The 20,584-nt window shown below is 42.8% G+C and overlaps 1 protein-coding gene across 1 annotated transcript in view; it reads right to left on the bottom strand.

The window, feature by feature from the left end:
• Nucleotides 1-1,219: 1,219 nt before the first annotated feature.
• Nucleotides 1,220-20,584, bottom strand: part of LOC306926370 (uncharacterized protein) — a gene marked incomplete at its 3' end in the record, with an annotated part of 34,889 nt that continues 15,524 nt past the window's right edge. The window contains exons 5-9 of the mRNA XM_079505634.1: nt 16,881-16,997; nt 16,378-16,515; nt 2,676-2,792; nt 2,173-2,310; nt 1,220-1,299 (exon numbers count right to left, since the gene is read on the bottom strand). Of these exons, the coding sequence (XP_079361760.1) occupies nt 1,220-1,299; nt 2,173-2,310; nt 2,676-2,792; nt 16,378-16,515; nt 16,881-16,997 (590 nt within the window). The remainder of the gene's footprint in view (nt 1,300-2,172; nt 2,311-2,675; nt 2,793-16,377; nt 16,516-16,880; nt 16,998-20,584) is intronic.

Here is a 20,584-nt window from a genome sequence, read left to right as displayed (position 1 = left end):
TTTTTTTCTGGCTTTTGCCAGAGTCAATTACTAATTATACATACAGTAGGCTATACTGTGCTATATATGATTCACTGTTTAAAGTGTTTTTAAAATACTAAGTGTACATTACATTACATTACAGTCATTCAGCAGACGCTTTTATCCAAAGCGACTTACAATAAGTGTATTCAACATAAGTAAGTGTATACTGTAACAACTTAAATAACAATGCCACTGAAATTACATGACTAGATTATAAACTCATCACACAAGCCTATAACTTCCTCTTCCAGAATGTGTTGCCGTGGGGCAGGGAACAACAGCAACATCATCGAAAGAAAGAAAGAAAGAGTTTACTATTCTCAAATGTTATTTCAGGGGGTCTGCAGCTAAATGATTGATTGGCACATAGTATAATGTTAGTATAATCTTATTTCATGGGATATGGACATAATATTATGAACATACAATTCAATAATTGTATGTGTCATGCAGCCGGGTGTGGGGCCTTCATGCAGTCACTTTATGCATCACCATTGACCTCTATAGAGGGTGTGTATGTGTGAACTATACATTACCAGTTACGTCTACAGAGTGAGGTAATGTGTGAACTACATTACCATTTACTTGTAAATGTGTGAATCTATTACCATTGATGTCTATAGAGGGTGTGATACCAGTTACACCTACAGAGTGAATAAAATAAAATAAATGCATGCACAACCAATCCAGAGACTTTAAAAGAAAGTTCTATCCAGGTTATTTCCATTACAACACTGTCACATTATTTACAACTTGTGTGAAGTGTTTCAGCGAGAGGGAATGATGCAAGATAAAATGAAATAAATGTAATCATGTTGAACGTGTGCACGTTTGGCGGAAATTTGCAGACGTCAGCCACAATCATGCTGTACAAAACGGGCACTTTAACTGTTACAATGAGGAGCCATACAGGTAAAAAGCCCTTTACTTGTACACTTTGTGAACAAAGATTACCTTTTCACACACACACACACACACACACACACACACACACACACACACACACACACACACACACACACACACACACACACACACACACACACACACACACACACACATAGAAGAATTAGAAGATTCATGCACAAGATAAAAGAAAAACCCATCACAAGTGTATTTTATGTTGATATTGTCAGATTATGAAATTCCTCTGCTTTTGCATCATTGTCATCCTGGATGAGAATGATCATATGTCTTAAACTAAAGGCTTCCCCCCTTGATGAGTCCTCATGTGTCTCTTTAGCTTAGCTGTGCGAGTAAAGCCTGTACCACATACTGTACAAGAGAAAAGATTTTCACCTGTATGAGTCCGCATGTGTGTTTTTAGATTACTTGTGTTAACACAACCTTTACCACATACTGTACAAGAGAAGGGCTTTTCACCTGTATGAGTCATCATGTGTGTTTTTAGAACACATTTGTTGCAAAAACCTTTACCACATACTGTACAAGAGAAGGGCTTTTCACCTGTATGAATCCTCATGTGTGTTTTTAGATTACCTGTCTGAGTAAAGCCTTTACCACATACTGTACAAGAGAAGGGCTTTTCACCTGTATGGGTCAGCATGTGTGTTTATAGATTACTTGTGTTGCGACAACCTCTACCACATACTGTACAAGAGACGGGCTTTTCGCCTGTGTGAATCATCAGGTGTTTTTTTAGACTACCTGTCTGACTAAAGCCTGTACCGCAAACTGTACACAAAAAGGGCTTTTCGCCTGTATGAATCCTCATGTGTGTTTTTAGATTTCCTTCTTGATTAAACATTTTGCCACAATCTGTACAATTTAAACATTTCTTCCCTGTGTGACTCCTCGTGGAGTGAGTTTGTTTTGATGATCTCAGGTCCTGGGACAGCTGGTACTGTCCTCTCACATTTTGTGTGTTTTGTGATTTCAGTGTGTTCAGAGATGACTGATCTCCCCTGGTCTCCTCCCACTCATCACTGTCTTCAGTGTCAGATTCAGAACAGGGTGAAGAGAGGAGCTGGTCATCACTAGTTGGTTGTGATGTTCCACAGTGCTCTACATCAGCTTGTGTTTTCATGTGTTCAGTTGAGGTGCCGGCTACAGGCTCTGTCTCTCTGTTTTCATCATCATCTTCACTGTTCAGTGTGTTCACTGCTAGTAATGTCAATGTTGACCCACCATCCTCTTCTGGTCTTTGAAGTAGCTCCTCTTGTTCATCTTTAATCTGTGGAGGTTGTGGTTCCTCCTGGACCAGACTGGAGCTCCTCTCATCTCCAGGTGGAACCTCCTCTTTACACACAGGAACGTGCAGAAAGTCTAAGAAAAATAATACAAAGACTCTATGAATGTCATCTCATAGAAGATGTGAGACGAGCTGAATGACAGGTACTCATTATTATTTTGAAAGTAATAACTTAGTAAATGTTAGATCACTGATTATCTGCAGCAGGTTAGTTAAGAATTAACTGTAAAGCTTCGGTGAATCCATGAATACTTTTACAACCAAACCATTGTCCCATTCATAATACATTTCGATCAATGCAGGGGTCAATGCATCGATCACACTGTTACACTGTTAATGCTAAAATCGATAACCGACTCATATAGGTTAATCTTTACACCGTCAGTACCGACCCACTTTCACCAATACAATAAATACAGAGAGAGCGCTGGAAACTTACTGAGATCCAGGTGGTCTTCAGGTTCCTGTTTAAGGTGGTCTTCAGGTTCCTGTTTAACAGAAACAGTTGTGGCTGGAGAAGTGATCTTCACCTGCATACTGGACTCCACACACTGGTCTGGAATGAAGGAATACAACAAATAAGTTACCATCTCAACGCTAAGCATGCATTTGTTGGGTTTTCCAGTGCAACAGCTGGCTTGCGTCAGACCACCTCATCTTCGCCAGACTCAAAAACAAACAATATACATATTAAAACTGTGACATACATACAACATTAAATTAAATTATAATCTATATATATGGATGGATAGATGTGTTTTTCTTTTTTTTACCTGAGTCACAGCTTGTCTTCCAGTGGAGTAATGTCAATGGTGACACATCATGCTGTGATTCCTCGTGGACCAGACTGGATCTCCACTCCTCATATTCAGCTGAAACCTCTTTACACACAGACAGAATGAGGAGAGAAGAGGTAGGTAGCATCAGCTCAACAACTCAAAGTGCTTTTTCTCATTTGGTGACATTTATTATCGTATTTGTTTTGTAAGGATCGCCAGGAATCTTTCAGAATAAATGTGCTAGAGTGCCCAGCAGATGAGTCAGATGTTACTCTGAAAAGCCCCACCTTTCATTACCCTCCAAAACAGGGAGACATCATTTTCCATTATTACATTGCAGTGTCACATCTAAACTCTCCCTAGAAGCATTTATATTCCAAACGAGATGAAGAAATGAAGACAGAACATTGCCGTTTCGATCAAAACCATGGAGAGCACCGTATATTTAGAATTATGAGCCACTTTGTCAGGCCATAAACAAGAGGAGTAGATGAAGGTAGAGAGGGGGGGGTGGCAGGCAGACGGGTGTGGGTAGTGCGCAGGGCACCAGGAGGAGAGAGGAGAAAGTTTCAAAGAGTTTTTTAGGGTTGGAAGCAGAAGCCTGAATTTTAGTGCAGAAAAAAGCAGCTTTAGCAGCTGATAGAGAGGAGGAAAAAGTAGAAATGAGAGATTGGAAGGTGAGAAGGTCCTCCAGGAGGTTGCCATTTCTCCATTTGCGCTCAGCCGCTCTCAGGCTCCGTCTCTCAGTCCGCACTGAGTCCGACAACCAGGGGGCAGGTGGAGTTTGGCGTGCAGGCCTGGTGGTGAGGGGACAGAGATGGTCGAGAGAAGAGGATAGAGTAGAGAAAAGAAGATCTGTGGCGGTATCAGGGGATAGAAGAGCAAAGGATTCAGGGGCAGGGAGAGCAGAGAGAACAGAAGAGGAAAGATCAGTGGAGGAAAGTGAGCGAAGATTGTGACGTGAGGAAATCATGTGGGTAGGGAGGGGCTGTGAGGGGGGAGAGGAGAGAGAGAGAGAGTAGGACATGAAGTAGTGATCAGAGAGTTTCTTACCCTTTTCACTGGAAAGAGGAGTGACAGACAGGTTAGCAATAGAGCAGCCTCTGGTGAAGATCAGGTCCAGTTGGTTGCCCGCCTCATGGGTAGGAGGAGATGGGGAAATAACTAGGTCAAAGGCGGCGAGAAACGAAAGTAGTGGGTCTAGCTGCTTCCCGGTGGGCGATAAACAACTGCAATGGTGAGCTTGACTGGATGAGAAACAGTGACCACATGAAATTCAAATGAGGTAGGAGAGAATTGTGACAGTGAAACAGGAGAGTATTTCCATTTTCTGGAAATTAGCAGACCAGCCCCACCACCTGTCCGCACGGCTCTGGGAGTGTGAGAGAAAGAGTACACATCTGACAGAGCCGCGGGCGTAGCAGTGTTTTCTGGTCTGATCCAGGTCTCAGTCAGAGCAAGGAAGTTAAGGGAGAGCAAGGATGCGTAGGCTGAGATGAAAGCAGATTTGCCTTCCACCACAGCCGAGTGGCAATTCCAAAGCCCTCCCGTTACCACTTGCTCGACGTGAGTTGAAAGAGTAGGATAGATGAGATTAGTTGTGTCGCGACATCTGGGTGTAACCCAGTGTTTGTGCGACCACCAGGAAGAAGAGAGGACAGGAATAGGAAGAAAACACATTGTAGATCACTAAACATATACTACTATACACTACTATATCTATCACACTACTATATATGTCACTAATCAATGATACAGCTTATCGTTCAGTGACGAAGTCGGACTTTGACAAAGTCGCCTGTCGCCTTTGTTCGCCTGGCCTTGACAAAGTCGCCTGTCGCCTTTGTTCGCCTGGCCTTGACAAAGTCGCCTGTCGCCTTTGTTCGCCTGGCCTTGACAAAGTCGCCTGTCGCCTTTGTTCGCCTGGCCTTAGTTTGCTGGACGCCGCTTAAAAGCTGACGCTTTCAGCTGGTGGTATACTATCCAATATGGAGTAGTACAGTACAGTAGAGTACACTACTCCCACTGAAGATGTACGGCTTGAAACAAGCGTTTAAATCGCTTGTTTAGTCAGCCGCTTCTATGTTTTTCGAGGAAGTTGTGCGTGTGCATGTCGACTGAACTGAAGTCAGTTGGTATAAGCTAAGTATGGAGTAGTACAGTACGGAGTAGCTATAGCTGCAATGTTGGTGAGTTTAACGTTGTTTAATACGAGCAGATCGGAAATTTCTATTTTGATCTTTGGGCTGTCAATGGAGAGTATTGCAACTCTAGCTTCAATCCCTTGAAAAATATGTTTTACTCTTATGTACCTGAACAAGAAGAACAACAACTTGAAGCTAATGGGAAATGTAGTTGAGTTCAGCTAGCTTAATGCTACCTGTAGCTAAGCTTGTGTTGTCCATAGTTTACTAACCTGCAGTGTGTAGATCGATGTCCATATCAAAATCAATGTCCAGCAGTTTGTTTTGTTTCTCCAGCAGAGTTTCTAGTGTCTCCGTCTCTCTCTGGAAGAGGCTGCACATGAACAGTGCGGCCATACTGAGGCGCTCCAATACAAACACTCTGACATCAAGCTTCACACAACAAACATCAGCACCACCACTCTGCTGCTGTTTGTCCAAAACACACAAAATGTCCTCTCCCACCGACGCCATGTGTTCATTTATCTTCAGCCGTACAGACTCCATTTGACCTCCTTTACGAGACATTTCCACCAAGCTGGAATATAGAATGTGTAAAGACACAAACATCAACAATGACCGAGAGACACGACGAGCTCTTTCTCTTTGTTCAACAACAACATTACACCGTACTGGAAAACTAGGCGTGACCACGTGATGCAAGACAAGGACTTCCGGGTCAAAGTGTTTCACGCATGCGCATAAAATGATCCAGGCGCAGTTAGCTTATACATTTCGCCCCCTGGTGGTGGACGTGTGTAACTGTCACAGATGAGAGAGAGAGAGAGAGAGAGAGAGAGAGAGAGAGAGAGAGAGAGAGACAGACAGACAGACAGACAGACAGACAGACAGACAGACAGACAGACAGATGGGGTTCAAGTCAGCAGACTCTGACGACCACTGTGGAATAGTGGAAAATAAGTCGATCTACAAGCTCACAGCGAGTTGCGCTGTGACACGATTTGAGCTTGTAGATGAGCTATTTTTGCATGCTTGCAACATGTATGTATTCACTCCTAAAATGTAAACAATGTTACAAGTGAGTTGCTTATAAGCTTAAACATTCCTACATTAACCTTTTTTTTCTATCCACTTGACAAATATAAGCTGTCCCCCACCTGGGACGATCTGACCACCTCTAGCTGTTTCTCCTCCCCAAGTATATTCCACTCATTAAACGGATTAAACCCTTGATCAGATCTGTGAAGATATGGCCTGAGGGGGCAGACTTGGAGCTACAGAACCTGTTACAATCTACAGACTGGAGCCTGCATGTTTGCCACCCAGGCCACCATAGACTCCCACACAGACATTCACTCCTACACCTCCTCTGTTCTGAACCACATAAGCTCCAACATTGACAGTGTCACCACCATTAAACGGATTATCACCATTCCCAACCTAAAGCCGTGGATGAACAGTGAGGTCCGGCTTCAGCTGAAGGCACATGACACCGCCTTCAGATCAGGTGACAAGCAGGCCTACTGCTCAGCCAGGGCTGAACAAGGCCATAAAGCAGGCCAGGCAGAGCCACAAGCTCAAGCTTGAGGATCACTTCAACACCAACGATCCGCGACGCATGTGGCAGGGCATCCAGGCCATAACGGACTACAAACCTTATTGACTTCAGTTCGGCATTCAACACCATCATCCCCTCCAAACTTATCTCCAAGCTTGGTGACCTTGTGGCAGCCAAGGACCTGGACATTACTCCCTCCATCTGCAACTGGATAAACATCAATGGAGCAGAGGTCGAACGGGTCCCCAGCTTTAAATTCCTGGGTGTCCATATCTCTGAGGACCTCTCCTGGACCCTCAACACCTCGTCTCTGGTCAAGAAGGCCCACCAGCGTCTCTTCTTTTTGAGGAGACTGAAGAAAGTCCATCTATCTCCTCAGATACTGGGGAACTTCTACCGTTGTGCCATTGAGAGCATCCTCACATACTGTATCACAGTCTGGTATGGAAACTGTACAGCCTCTGACCGGAAGGCGCTGTCATCAAGACCATAAATGACAGTCGGTGCCTGAGTAAGGCTCATAATATCATTAAAGACCCCTCTCACCCCAACCACGGTCTGTTCTCCCTCCTCCCCTCTGGGAGACGATACAGGAACCTTGGTTCCAAGTCCAGCAGACTCAGGAACAGCTTCTTCCCCTCCACTGTCATCTATACCTGAACTCCTCATCCACTCCTACTTTTGGGGGGCTTGTTTCTAAATTGTATAGTAGCTTATTTGGGCTCGCTTTCAAATGTTTTGATTGTTTAAACCAGTGGTTCTCACATTGTCATATCCACCAAATTAACTCATATACCCCCAGGAGGCAGTAGCGATAGTTCAGCTACTGCCACCGATGCGATGGAAATAAGCGAATTAGCACAACACCCCATAGCCCCATTCAATTCAATGCAATTCATTTAGGGCTTATGGTAGGGCCAATAAGGAACTTTTGCACAAAATAACACCTGGACCTCTTTGGTGGGGACGTAACAACTACAAAGAAAGGTAAGAAAGCCTTTTAGTATGGAATTCTCCTTTAAGTCATAATACCTGGTACTTAAGACACGCATGATACTGCCCAGTGCCTCATACGGACCCCAGGGCCAAGACACGCACGCACGCACGCACGCACACACTTATATAATCTCCTATCTATTTTATTGACTGTACCTATGTAGCCTCCTCTCTCCAGCTCCACCAACCACAGAGTCATGCATGGGTCTCTCAGACTGTGAGCATGAACTTTAGCCGTGGTTTAGACTCTAACTGAGATGCTCTAAACTTTAGAGCATCTCAGTGGGGACACAGGGGCTTTTGGTGACTGGGGGGGGTTTAGAGCATCTCAGTGGGGACACAGGGGCTTGGTGACTGGGGGGGTTTAGAGCATCTCAGTGGGGACACAGGGGCTTGGTGACTGGGGGGGTTTAGAGCATCTCAGTGGGGACACAGGGGCTTGGTGACTGGGGGGGTTTAGAGCATCTCAGTGGGGACACAGGGGCTTTTGGTGACCGGGAGAGATCGCGGGACTCGAGTGTGACATTGTGATTATGCAGCAGTTACCCTTAAACATGTTAGTTACCGTAAAACATGACAACAACATGTCATTATAACTAAGATATTCAAAATGTATATATTTGAATGCCATATTTAGTCACTACAATGGCAAATGTCCGAGGCAAACTGCTGGCCTGACATTGCAGTAGTAGCGAGTGCGAGACGAGGCGGAGCGGAGTTTTCAACTTTCACTGAGACCATGTAACGTTCAGTATCATAGATTATATTTTCGGTAGGGGTGCACAGTTATGAAATTATGCCCGATATCCCATCTCCGATTATTTGCCGGGTCATATCTGCCGATTACCATGTAACGTTCATATCTGAACGTTACATGGTCTCAGCTGTGAGCTGTGGCCAGAAGGTCATAGGTGCCTCAAGGGGCGGTAACCCTCGAACTCCCTGGTGGACAGCGGAGGTCAGGGAAGCCGTCCGACTGAAGAAGGAGGCCTACCGGGATATGTTATCCCGGGGGACTCCGGACGCAGTTGCAGGGTACCGACAGGCTCGAAGGGCAGCAGCCGCGGCTGTGACTGAGGCAAAGCAGCGGGTGTGGGAGGAGTTCGGGGAATCCATGGAGAAGGACTTTCGGGCGGCACCAAAGTTGTTCTGGAGGAACACTTTGAGGAACTCCTAAACCCAATAACATCAGACCCACCCTCCCTGACAGGAGCAGAGCCTTTAAAAGAATGTTCTATCCCAGGTTATTTCCATTACAACACTGTCACATTATTTATGACTTGTGTGAAGTGTTTCAAATTGTTAAATGTCGTTGTTGTCATCGTCCCCTTCACACACACACACACACACACACACACACACACACACACACACACACACACACACACACACACACACACACACACACACACACACACACACACAGACTGGCTATGAAAATCGGCCCTGACATCTGTGATAGTCACCGGCCCTATGACGTCATTATGTCAAAACCACGCACAAAAATGACATTTCCCATTACTTTTGGACATATAGTTTTACGGTTTAAATAACAGTGCAAATAGTGTTCTAAATGTATATACAATGAAACATATCATTGTGTTAGTTGTATTTTTAATATTGCTTGTCAAACGTTTTAGCCTATTTAATCTGATTGGTATAGCTCTGCATGGTTGCTGCTTCTGATTAGTTACTAACTTACTAGACCAATTTAAAATAGTATTAGATGTTTTTCGTTAATAATAACCTATGCTAATTATTACTGAACCATTTTAGATGTTTATATTTCACCAACAAGCATGATATGAATTTATAGGCCAGTGGCCACCGGCCGGCTCCATTTTGCGCAGTACGGCACAATCACAGCTCAGTCCATTTTAATATCATAGCGCTCACTTATCTATAATCAAATCATCTACTTGTACTCATTAATACTACAGCTTCATACTCCACAGAGAAAAAAACAACGGTCAACAACACTTACTTCATCCAGTCAGCCACTGGAGCACCATACTCCCACTGAGCATGGCTTTACGCATAATCATCAAATAGCCTATAAATAATGCAAACGGAATAGTTACTCTTTCGCACGCAGACAAAGAGGCAAGAGCATGGCACAGCAGCAGCCAAAAACAAACACTGTACCGCACACACCAACATTGCACTGCTTCTACATAATTATGATCAGCGACAACTTCACTAACATTAGGCCGCCTACCTGCTTATTTTTCAATCACTTCAGCCTCAACCATTGATGTCTATAGAGGGTGTGTAGGTGTGATACCAGTTACGCCTACAGAGTGAATAAAATAAAATAAATGCACGCACAACCAATCCAGAGACTTTAAAAGAAAGTTCTATCCAGGTTATTTCCATTACAACACTGTCACATTATTTACGACTTGTGTGAAGTGTTTCAAATTGTTAAATGTCGTTGTTGTCCCCCCCCCCCCACACACACACACACCCACACACACACACACACACACACACACACACACACACACACACCGGAGCAGCAGCGCTTGGTTTGTGTGGGCCTAAAAGGAGAGTCCTTGTTGCTGAAAGGTTGTCAGTTCGATTCCCCGGACAGGCAGGAACAATCTGGGTCGGAAAGTGATTGGTCATCACTCACCCAACACCGCTGAAGTGCCCTTGAGCAAGGCAGTGACTTGCTCAAGTGGGGCTGCTTAGTGGCCAACAGTATCAGACTGTGGTTGTACTGGTCAGCTCCCAGGTTTGAATGTGTGTTTCTATGTGCAGGGCGTTGCTACTACCCTGGGTAAATAAGGGGGGAAAACACACACACACACACACACACACACACACACACACACACACACACACACACACACACACACACGCGCGCGCGTGATTTCTTTCTACGTCCGAGCATAGACATGGTAAATAATACAAGTAGCCTACAAGAGAATGGCAACACGCTTTAATTTTTGTAGAAGAGGCAAACTAATATTGTTTGCTTTGATTGAATGATTGAACAACTAAATTAAAGTGTTAGTGTTGATTATCCTGTATTAATCTAATTATATTAAACTAATACTAAAAAGATAAAGATCAAGGGAAAAGAGACCTTTTTACAGTACAATAATGTTTCAAGGTACACATGTATAAATATAAACAGGCCAACGGCATAAACAATATTAGTTTGCTCTCTTCTACAAAAATAAAAGTTACTGTCGTGCGTGCCAAGCTGTCATTATCTTGTATTATAGGCAGGCGTAGAAAGAAATGCTCGGACGTAGAAAGAAATCACGCCACACTCACACCCCTATAGAACCCTATAGGACATTGGTCTCCCACAGATGTAAAAATCTTATAGTGCTTTTTAACCTTTATTTAATAAATTGGTGCCAAATACATTATTGTATTTAACTCCTTATATTTCTACTTTTACTACACATTTCTACAGAACCTCTGGATATCCTTGTCATTGTGGGCAAACAATAAGTTGAATATGTGCATGATAAAACACACACAGATGACCTGTAGTGATGAAACCTTTATTAAACAAAACAAAACACATTCATACAGTGTACATACTTTTCAAGAGTTTATAAAAACACCTCTAAAAAAGAAACAAATGTCTCTCTGGAATCTACTACATTATGTAGTATGTAGATGTAACAATCTAAACAACACACAGCAACACACAGCTACAAAAAACCAGCATCTTGTCAGCATTCACCAACATTATTTACTGCATATCAATGAACATAATTATTGCATGAATACTAATGTAATTGGATGATTGATTGATTTACTTTATGGCTAAAGAAAATAATAGGCATATCCACCATGTTAAGATGCTAATACTAATGTGAACACATGCAGGCATTACAGTGACAGTTTACTTTCCATAATAAGTTATGGTGGTCAAAGGACCGGCAACAGAAATTAATTTCAATCACTGTACCTGTTGCTCTCCTTATCATGAAGAAATATACATTCAAGGTTCAAGGTTCAATGAGTTTTATTGTCATTCTATACAAGTAGAGAGATGGTGGGGAAGGCACGCAGAAAAGTTCGTCTGGATCAGGATTCGAACCCGCAGGCACACGTTGCAAAATATATACAGTAGTCTTGTTTTGACTGCTTTGCAGTTGGTCTGCCAACTCTGGCACAAGTACATCAATGTCTATTCCCCCATATGAGTCATCATGTGTATTTTAAGGTGACTTGTGTTAATACATCCTTTGCCACACACAGTACAATTAATGGGCTTTTCCCCTGTATGAGTCCTCATATGTATTTTTAGGTTACCCATGTGACTACAGCCTTTGCCACAAACCGTACAAGTAAATGGTCTTTCCCCCGTATGAGTTGTCATGTGTGTTTTTAGATCACACTTTAGATTAAACCTTTTGCCACAAACTACACAAGTAACAGGCTTTCCCCTTGTATGGGACATCATGTGTAATTTTAACGTACTCCTGCCACTACAACCTTTGCTACAAACTGTATGAATCATTGTGTGCGTATTCAGAGTTCCCTTTCCATTAAACATTTTGCCACAGTATGTGCAACTGAAGATGTCCTTCTCTGTGCGACTCGTGGATTGGGTCTCTTTCAAGAATGTTACGTCATGGGAAAGAGTGTTGCTCAAAGACAATCCCTCCACTTCACAAATAACTCCAGAAATCTTGTGGAATTTCAGTATTTTTAAAGCCGACTGATATTCCTCCCACTGGTCAACTTTTTCAGTGAGATGTGGGTCGCTGGTCATCACTAGTTTGTTGTCGTCATGTTCCACAGTTCCACAGTCCTCTGCATCAGCTTGTGTTGTCTTGTGTTCGGTTGAAGTGCTGGCTACAGGCCCTGCCACTCTGTTTGCAATTTCAACGCCATCTTCACTTTCCACAGCTAGTAATGTCAACCCCTCCTCTGGTCCGAAAAGCATTTTGTCTTGTTCTTCTTTAATCTGCAGAGGCTCTGGTTCCTCCTGAACCAAACTGGAGTTCCTCTCCTGCTGCACAGGGCAGCTTTTACACAAAGGAAGTTTCTGGATGTCTGGGCAAAAGACAATACACTTAGAGGAAACATAACAGACAAATGCAAATCTTTATTTTCCCCCACCAAATTAGTTAGTATTATACCTACCATTCCCAGGGCAATTGCTCTGAAATGCATCCCCCTTTCCCAAACATATTTTGTAAGTAATTGTGTAAGTAATTTTACCAACCTGCTCTGTGATGTAATTCGGTGCCACATTTTAAATCTGTATCCAGCAGTCTGCGGTGGCGGACAATTTCTTGCTTCAAGTGGAAAGCTTCGTCCTCATATTCTGTTAGAATTCTTCCAATGGTCCCAAATATCTCTTCAGCAGCTGCCGATAGCCGCTCATTGACCATGGACTTCAGTGTTTGTAGTAAAGACATTTTTCAGAGCTTTTTTATTTATTTTAGACAACAGTAGATGCAAACAGTTCCACTGTTTCCCCCCTTAACCCTTAAAATTAAATATTAACTCCCTCGTCAAGTGAAGTACAACGCAATTTTAGAGAAAAACCTATTCCCTAGTCCAGAAGAGAAGTTAAGGTCTTAACAACTTGCAGCGATTACAGTGTCACCAAACAAAACAGAGCCCTGCTAAATACTCACAGAGTGAGTCTGATTGTCCAATCAGAGATGGTGGTGAAGGGGGTGGGTGTGAGGGGGGAAACAATAGACAGAAACTGGACAATAGAAAAAGGACAATTTAACCTTCCACTTCACTGTCTGCAACTAAACATAATCTAGTCCCTAGTCCAATGATGTGCGAACAAATTCACAAAGAATATAACTGGATAATTAATAATGTTTCTTCATAATGTTTTCAAACTGCTGGGTTTTGGGTCTCAGTTTTCAAACCACTGGTTCTTCATTCTCCAAAATCAGTGTAGCATTGGGCACGAATAATCTGGCCTCAAACAATCTAACATAAACCGGGCTCTGATATGCACACACCCTCAGTACAAATAGGATGATTTGGTGAAGCAACACATGATGATTCATGCCCCACATTTGCAGTTTGTGGCAAATGTTTCATTTGTACTTTTCAGTGAAAATATGTGTAACTTTCAGTAACAATACAAAAACACTGTTTCACCACTACAAGAAATAGGTACTTGTATATCCACTTGTTAATATGTGATTGATTGATTGTGTGATTGATTGATTGATTGATTGATTGATTGATTGAACTATATATTTCACAGTATGTAGAATGGGTAAGAAAGCACAAGTCATTACAAAAACTGTGGACGAACCATGATAAAGCATTTACACTAGTTTACAACAGGGTCCACCATTTTCAATGCATTAGAATATTTAGAGATGTGCAAATATACAGGAAATCATCATATAAAGAAAGCAAAAAAAAAGGGAAAACATGTACAGCATTGGGAAAACAGGTACAGTATGTGTATTACAACAGCGGTTGTAAAGTGCATTTTAACAGTTGCTAATTATACATTTAGGACTTTAACACTATCTTTTTTTCTGGCTTTTGCCAGAGTCAATTACTAATTATACATACAGTAGGCTATACTGTGCTATATATGATTCACTGTTTAAAGTGTTTTTAAAATACTAAGTGTACATTACATTACATTACAGTCATTCAGCAGACGCTTTTATCCAAAGCGACTTACAATAAGTGTATTCAACATAAGTAAGTGTATACTGTAACAACTTAAATAACAATGCCACTGAAATTACATGACTAGATTATAAACTCATCACACAAGCCTATAACTTCCTCTTCCAGAATGTGTTGCCGTGGGGCAGGGAACAACAGCAACATCATCGAAAGAAAGAAAGAAAGAGTTTACTATTCTCAAATGTTATTTCAGGGGGTCTGCAGCTAAATGATTGATTGGCACATAGTATAATGTTAGTATAATCTTATTTCATGGGATATGGACATAATATTATGAACATACAATTCAATAATTGTATGTGTCATGCAGCCGGGTGTGGGGCCTTCATGCAGTCACTTTATGCATCACCATTGACCTCTATAGAGGGTGTGTATGTGTGAACTATACATTACCAGTTACGTCTACAGAGTGAGGTAATGTGTGAACTACATTACCATTTACTTGTAAATGTGTGAATCTATTACCATTGATGTCTATAGAGGGTGTGATACCAGTTACACCTACAGAGTGAATAAAATAAAATAAATGCATGCACAACCAATCCAGAGACTTTAAAAGAAAGTTCTATCCAGGTTATTTCCATTACAACACTGTCACATTATTTACAACTTGTGTGAAGTGTTTCAGCGAGAGGGAATGATGCAAGATAAAATGAAATAAATGTAATCATGTTGAACGTGTGCACGTTTGGCGGAAATTTGCAGACGTCAGCCACAATCATGCTGTACAAAACGGGCACTTTAACTGTTACAATGAGGAGCCATACAGGTAAAAAGCCCTTTACTTGTACACTTTGTGAACAAAGATTACCTTTTCACACACACACACACACACACACACACACACACACACACACACACACACACACACACACACACACACACACACACACACACACACACACACACACACACACACATAGAAGAATTAGAAGATTCATGCACAAGATAAAAGAAAAACCCATCACAAGTGTATTTTATGTTGATATTGTCAGATTATGAAATTCCTCTGCTTTTGCATCATTGTCATCCTGGATGAGAATGATCATATGTCTTAAACTAAAGGCTTCCCCCCTTGATGAGTCCTCATGTGTCTCTTTAGCTTAGCTGTGCGAGTAAAGCCTGTACCACATACTGTACAAGAGAAAAGATTTTCACCTGTATGAGTCCGCATGTGTGTTTTTAGATTACTTGTGTTAACACAACCTTTACCACATACTGTACAAGAGAAGGGCTTTTCACCTGTATGAGTCATCATGTGTGTTTTTAGAACACATTTGTTGCAAAAACCTTTACCACATACTGTACAAGAGAAGGGCTTTTCACCTGTATGAATCCTCATGTGTGTTTTTAGATTACCTGTCTGAGTAAAGCCTTTACCACATACTGTACAAGAGAAGGGCTTTTCACCTGTATGGGTCAGCATGTGTGTTTATAGATTACTTGTGTTGCGACAACCTCTACCACATACTGTACAAGAGACGGGCTTTTCGCCTGTGTGAATCATCAGGTGTTTTTTTAGACTACCTGTCTGACTAAAGCCTGTACCGCAAACTGTACACAAAAAGGGCTTTTCGCCTGTATGAATCCTCATGTGTGTTTTTAGATTTCCTTCTTGATTAAACATTTTGCCACAATCTGTACAATTTAAACATTTCTTCCCTGTGTGACTCCTCGTGGAGTGAGTTTGTTTTGATGATCTCAGGTCCTGGGACAGCTGGTACTGTCCTCTCACATTTTGTGTGTTTTGTGATTTCAGTGTGTTCAGAGATGACTGATCTCCCCTGGTCTCCTCCCACTCATCACTGTCTTCAGTGTCAGATTCAGAACAGGGTGAAGAGAGGAGCTGGTCATCACTAGTTGGTTGTGATGTTCCACAGTGCTCTACATCAGCTTGTGTTTTCATGTGTTCAGTTGAGGTGCCGGCTACAGGCTCTGTCTCTCTGTTTTCATCATCATCTTCACTGTTCAGTGTGTTCACTGCTAGTAATGTCAATGTTGACCCACCATCCTCTTCTGGTCTTTGAAGTAGCTCCTCTTGTTCATCTTTAATCTGTGGAGGTTGTGGTTCCTCCTGGACCAGACTGGAGCTCCTCTCATCTCCAGGTGGAACCTCCTCTTTACACACAGGAACGTGCAGAAAGTCTAAGAAAAATAATACAAAGACTCTATGAATGTCATCTCATAGAAGATGTGAGACGAGCTGAATGACAGGTACTCATTATTATTTTGAAAGTAATAACTTAGTAAATGTTAGATCACTGATTATCTGCAGCAGGTTAGTTAAGAATTAACTGTAAAGCTTCGGTGAATCCATGAATACTTTTACAACCAAACCATTGTCCCATTCATAATACATTTCGATCAATGCAGGGGTCAATGCATCGATCACACTGTTACACTGTTAATGCTAAAATCGATAACCGACTCATATAGGTTAATCTTTACACCGTCAGTACCGACCCACTTTCACCAATACAATAAATACAGAGAGAGCGCTGGAAACTTACTGAGATCCAGGTGGTCTTCAGGTTCCTGTTTAAGGTGGTCTTCAGGTTCCTGTTTAACAGAAACAGTTGTGGCTGGAGAAGTGATCTTCACCTGCATACTGGACTCCACACACTGGTCTGGAATGAAGGAATACAACAAATAAGTTACCATCTCAACGCTAAGCATGCATTTGTTGGGTTTTCCAGTGCAACAGCTGGCTTGCGTCAGACCACCTCATCTTCGCCAGACTCAAAAACAAACAATATACATATTAAAACTGTGACATACATACAACATTAAATTAAATTATAATCTATATATATGGATGGATAGATGTGTTTTTCTTTTTTTTACCTGAGTCACAGCTTGTCTTCCAGTGGAGTAATGTCAATGGTGACACATCATGCTGTGATTCCTCGTGGACCAGACTGGATCTCCACTCCTCATATTCAGCTGAAACCTCTTTACACACAGACAGAATGAGGAGAGAAGAGGTAGGTAGCATCAGCTCAACAACTCAAAGTGCTTTTTCTCATTTGGTGACATTTATTATCGTATTTGTTTTGTAAGGATCGCCAGGAATCTTTCAGAATAAATGTGCTAGAGTGCCCAGCAGATGAGTCAGATGTTACTCTGAAAAGCCCCACCTTTCATTACCCTCCAAAACAGGGAGACATCATTTTCCATTATTACATTGCAGTGTCACATCTAAACTCTCCCTAGAAGCATTTATATTCCAAACGAGATGAAGAAATGAAGACAGAACATTGCCGTTTCGATCAAAACCATGGAGAGCACCGTATATTTAGAATTATGAGCCACTTTGTCAGGCCATAAACAAGAGGAGTAGATGAAGGTAGAGAGGGGGGGGTGGCAGGCAGACGGGTGTGGGTAGTGCGCAGGGCACCAGGAGGAGAGAGGAGAAAGTTTCAAAGAGTTTTTTAGGGTTGGAAGCAGAAGCCTGAATTTTAGTGCAGAAAAAAGCAGCTTTAGCAGCTGATAGAGAGGAGGAAAAAGTAGAAATGAGAGATTGGAAGGTGAGAAGGTCCTCCAGGAGGTTGCCATTTCTCCATTTGCGCTCAGCCGCTCTCAGGCTCCGTCTCTCAGTCCGCACTGAGTCCGACAACCAGGGGGCAGGTGGAGTTTGGCGTGCAGGCCTGGTGGTGAGGGGACAGAGATGGTCGAGAGAAGAGGATAGAGTAGAGAAAAGAAGATCTGTGGCGGTATCAGGGGATAGAAGAGCAAAGGATTCAGGGGCAGGGAGAGCAGAGAGAACAGAAGAGGAAAGATCAGTGGAGGAAAGTGAGCGAAGATTGTGACGTGAGGAAATCATGTGGGTAGGGAGGGGCTGTGAGGGGGGAGAGGAGAGAGAGAGAGAGTAGGACATGAAGTAGTGATCAGAGAGTTTCTTACCCTTTTCACTGGAAAGAGGAGTGACAGACAGGTTAGCAATAGAGCAGCCTCTGGTGAAGATCAGGTCCAGTTGGTTGCCCGCCTCATGGGTAGGAGGAGATGGGGAAATAACTAGGTCAAAGGCGGCGAGAAACGAAAGTAGTGGGTCTAGCTGCTTCCCGGTGGGCGATAAACAACTGCAATGGTGAGCTTGACTGGATGAGAAACAGTGACCACATGAAATTCAAATGAGGTAGGAGAGAATTGTGACAGTGAAACAGGAGAGTATTTCCATTTTCTGGAAATTAGCAGACCAGCCCCACCACCTGTCCGCACGGCTCTGGGAGTGTGAGAGAAAGAGTACACATCTGACAGAGCCGCGGGCGTAGCAGTGTTTTCTGGTCTGATCCAGGTCTCAGTCAGAGCAAGGAAGTTAAGGGAGAGCAAGGATGCGTAGGCTGAGATGAAAGCAGATTTGCCTTCCACCACAGCCGAGTGGCAATTCCAAAGCCCTCCCGTTACCACTTGCTCGACGTGAGTTGAAAGAGTAGGATAGATGAGATTAGTTGTGTCGCGACATCTGGGTGTAACCCAGTGTTTGTGCGACCACCAGGAAGAAGAGAGGACAGGAATAGGAAGAAAACACATTGTAGATCACTAAACATATACTACTATACACTACTATATCTATCACACTACTATATATGTCACTAATCAATGATACAGCTTATCGTTCAGTGACGAAGTCGGACTTTGACAAAGTCGCCTGTCGCCTTTGTTCGCCTGGCCTTGACAAAGTCGCCTGTCGCCTTTGTTCGCCTGGCCTTGACAAAGTCGCCTGTCGCCTTTGTTCGCCTGGCCTTGACAAAGTCGCCTGTCGCCTTTGTTCGCCTGGCCTTAGTTTGCTGGACGCCGCTTAAAAGCTGACGCTTTCAGCTGGTGGTATACTATCCAATATGGAGTAGTACAGTACAGTAGAGTACACTACTCCCACTGAAGATGTACGGCTTGAAACAAGCGTTTAAATCGCTTGTTTAGTCAGCCGCTTCTATGTTTTTCGAGGAAGTTGTGCGTGTGCATGTCGACTGAACTGAAGTCAGTTGGTATAAGCTAAGTATGGAGTAGTACAGTACGGAGTAGCTATAGCTGCAATGTTGGTGAGTTTAACGTTGTTTAATACGAGCAGATCGGAAATTTCTATTTTGATCTTTGGGCTGTCAATGGAGAGTATTGCAACTCTAGCTTCAATCCCTTGAAAAATATGTTTTACTCTTATGTACCTGAACAAGAAGAACAACAACTTGAAGCTAATGGGAAATGTAGTTGAGTTCAGCTAGCTTAATGCTACCTGTAGCTAAGCTTGTGTTGTCCATAGTTTACTAACCTGCAGTGTGTAGATCGATGTCCATATCAAAATCAATGTCCAGCAGTTTGTTTTGTTTCTCCAGCAGAGTTTCTAGTGTCTCCGTCTCTCTCTGGAAGAGGCTGCACATGAACAGTGCGGCCATACTGAGGCGCTCCAATACAAACACTCTGACATCAAGCTTCACACAACAAACATCAGCACCACCACTCTGCTGCTGTTTGTCCAAAACACACAAAATGTCCTCTCCCACCGACGCCATGTGTTCATTTATCTTCAGCCGTACAGACTCCATTTGACCTCCTTTACGAGACATTTCCACCAAGCTGGAATATAGAATGTGTAAAGACACAAACATCAACAATGACCGAGAGACACGACGAGCTCTTTCTCTTTGTTCAACAACAACATTACACCGTACTGGAAAACTAGGCGTGACCACGTGATGCAAGACAAGGACTTCCGGGTCAAAGTGTTTCACGCATGCGCATAAAATGATCCAGGCGCAGTTAGCTTATACATTTCGCCCCCTGGTGGTGGACGTGTGTAACTGTCACAGATGAGAGAGAGAGAGAGAGAGAGAGAGAGAGAGAGAGAGAGAGAGAGAGACAGACAGACAGACAGACAGACAGACAGACAGACAGACAGATGGGGTTCAAGTCAGCAGACTCTGACGACCACTGTGGAATAGTGGAAAATAAGTCGATCTACAAGCTCACAGCGAGTTGCGCTGTGACACGATTTGAGCTTGTAGATGAGCTATTTTTGCATGCTTGCAACATGTATGTATTCACTCCTAAAATGTAAACAATGTTACAAGTGAGTTGCTTATAAGCTTAAACATTCCTACATTAACCTTTTTTTTCTATCCACTTGACAAATATAAGCTGTCCCCCACCTGGGACGATCTGACCACCTCTAGCTGTTTCTCCTCCCCAAGTATATTCCACTCATTAAACGGATTAAACC

The sequence above is a fragment of the Electrona antarctica genome (genome assembly GCF_951216825.1).
Source record: "Electrona antarctica genome assembly, chromosome: 7".
NCBI classification, from domain to species: domain Eukaryota; kingdom Metazoa; phylum Chordata; class Actinopteri; order Myctophiformes; family Myctophidae; genus Electrona; species Electrona antarctica.
This window is presented reverse-complemented; position numbering and strand designations above follow the sequence as displayed.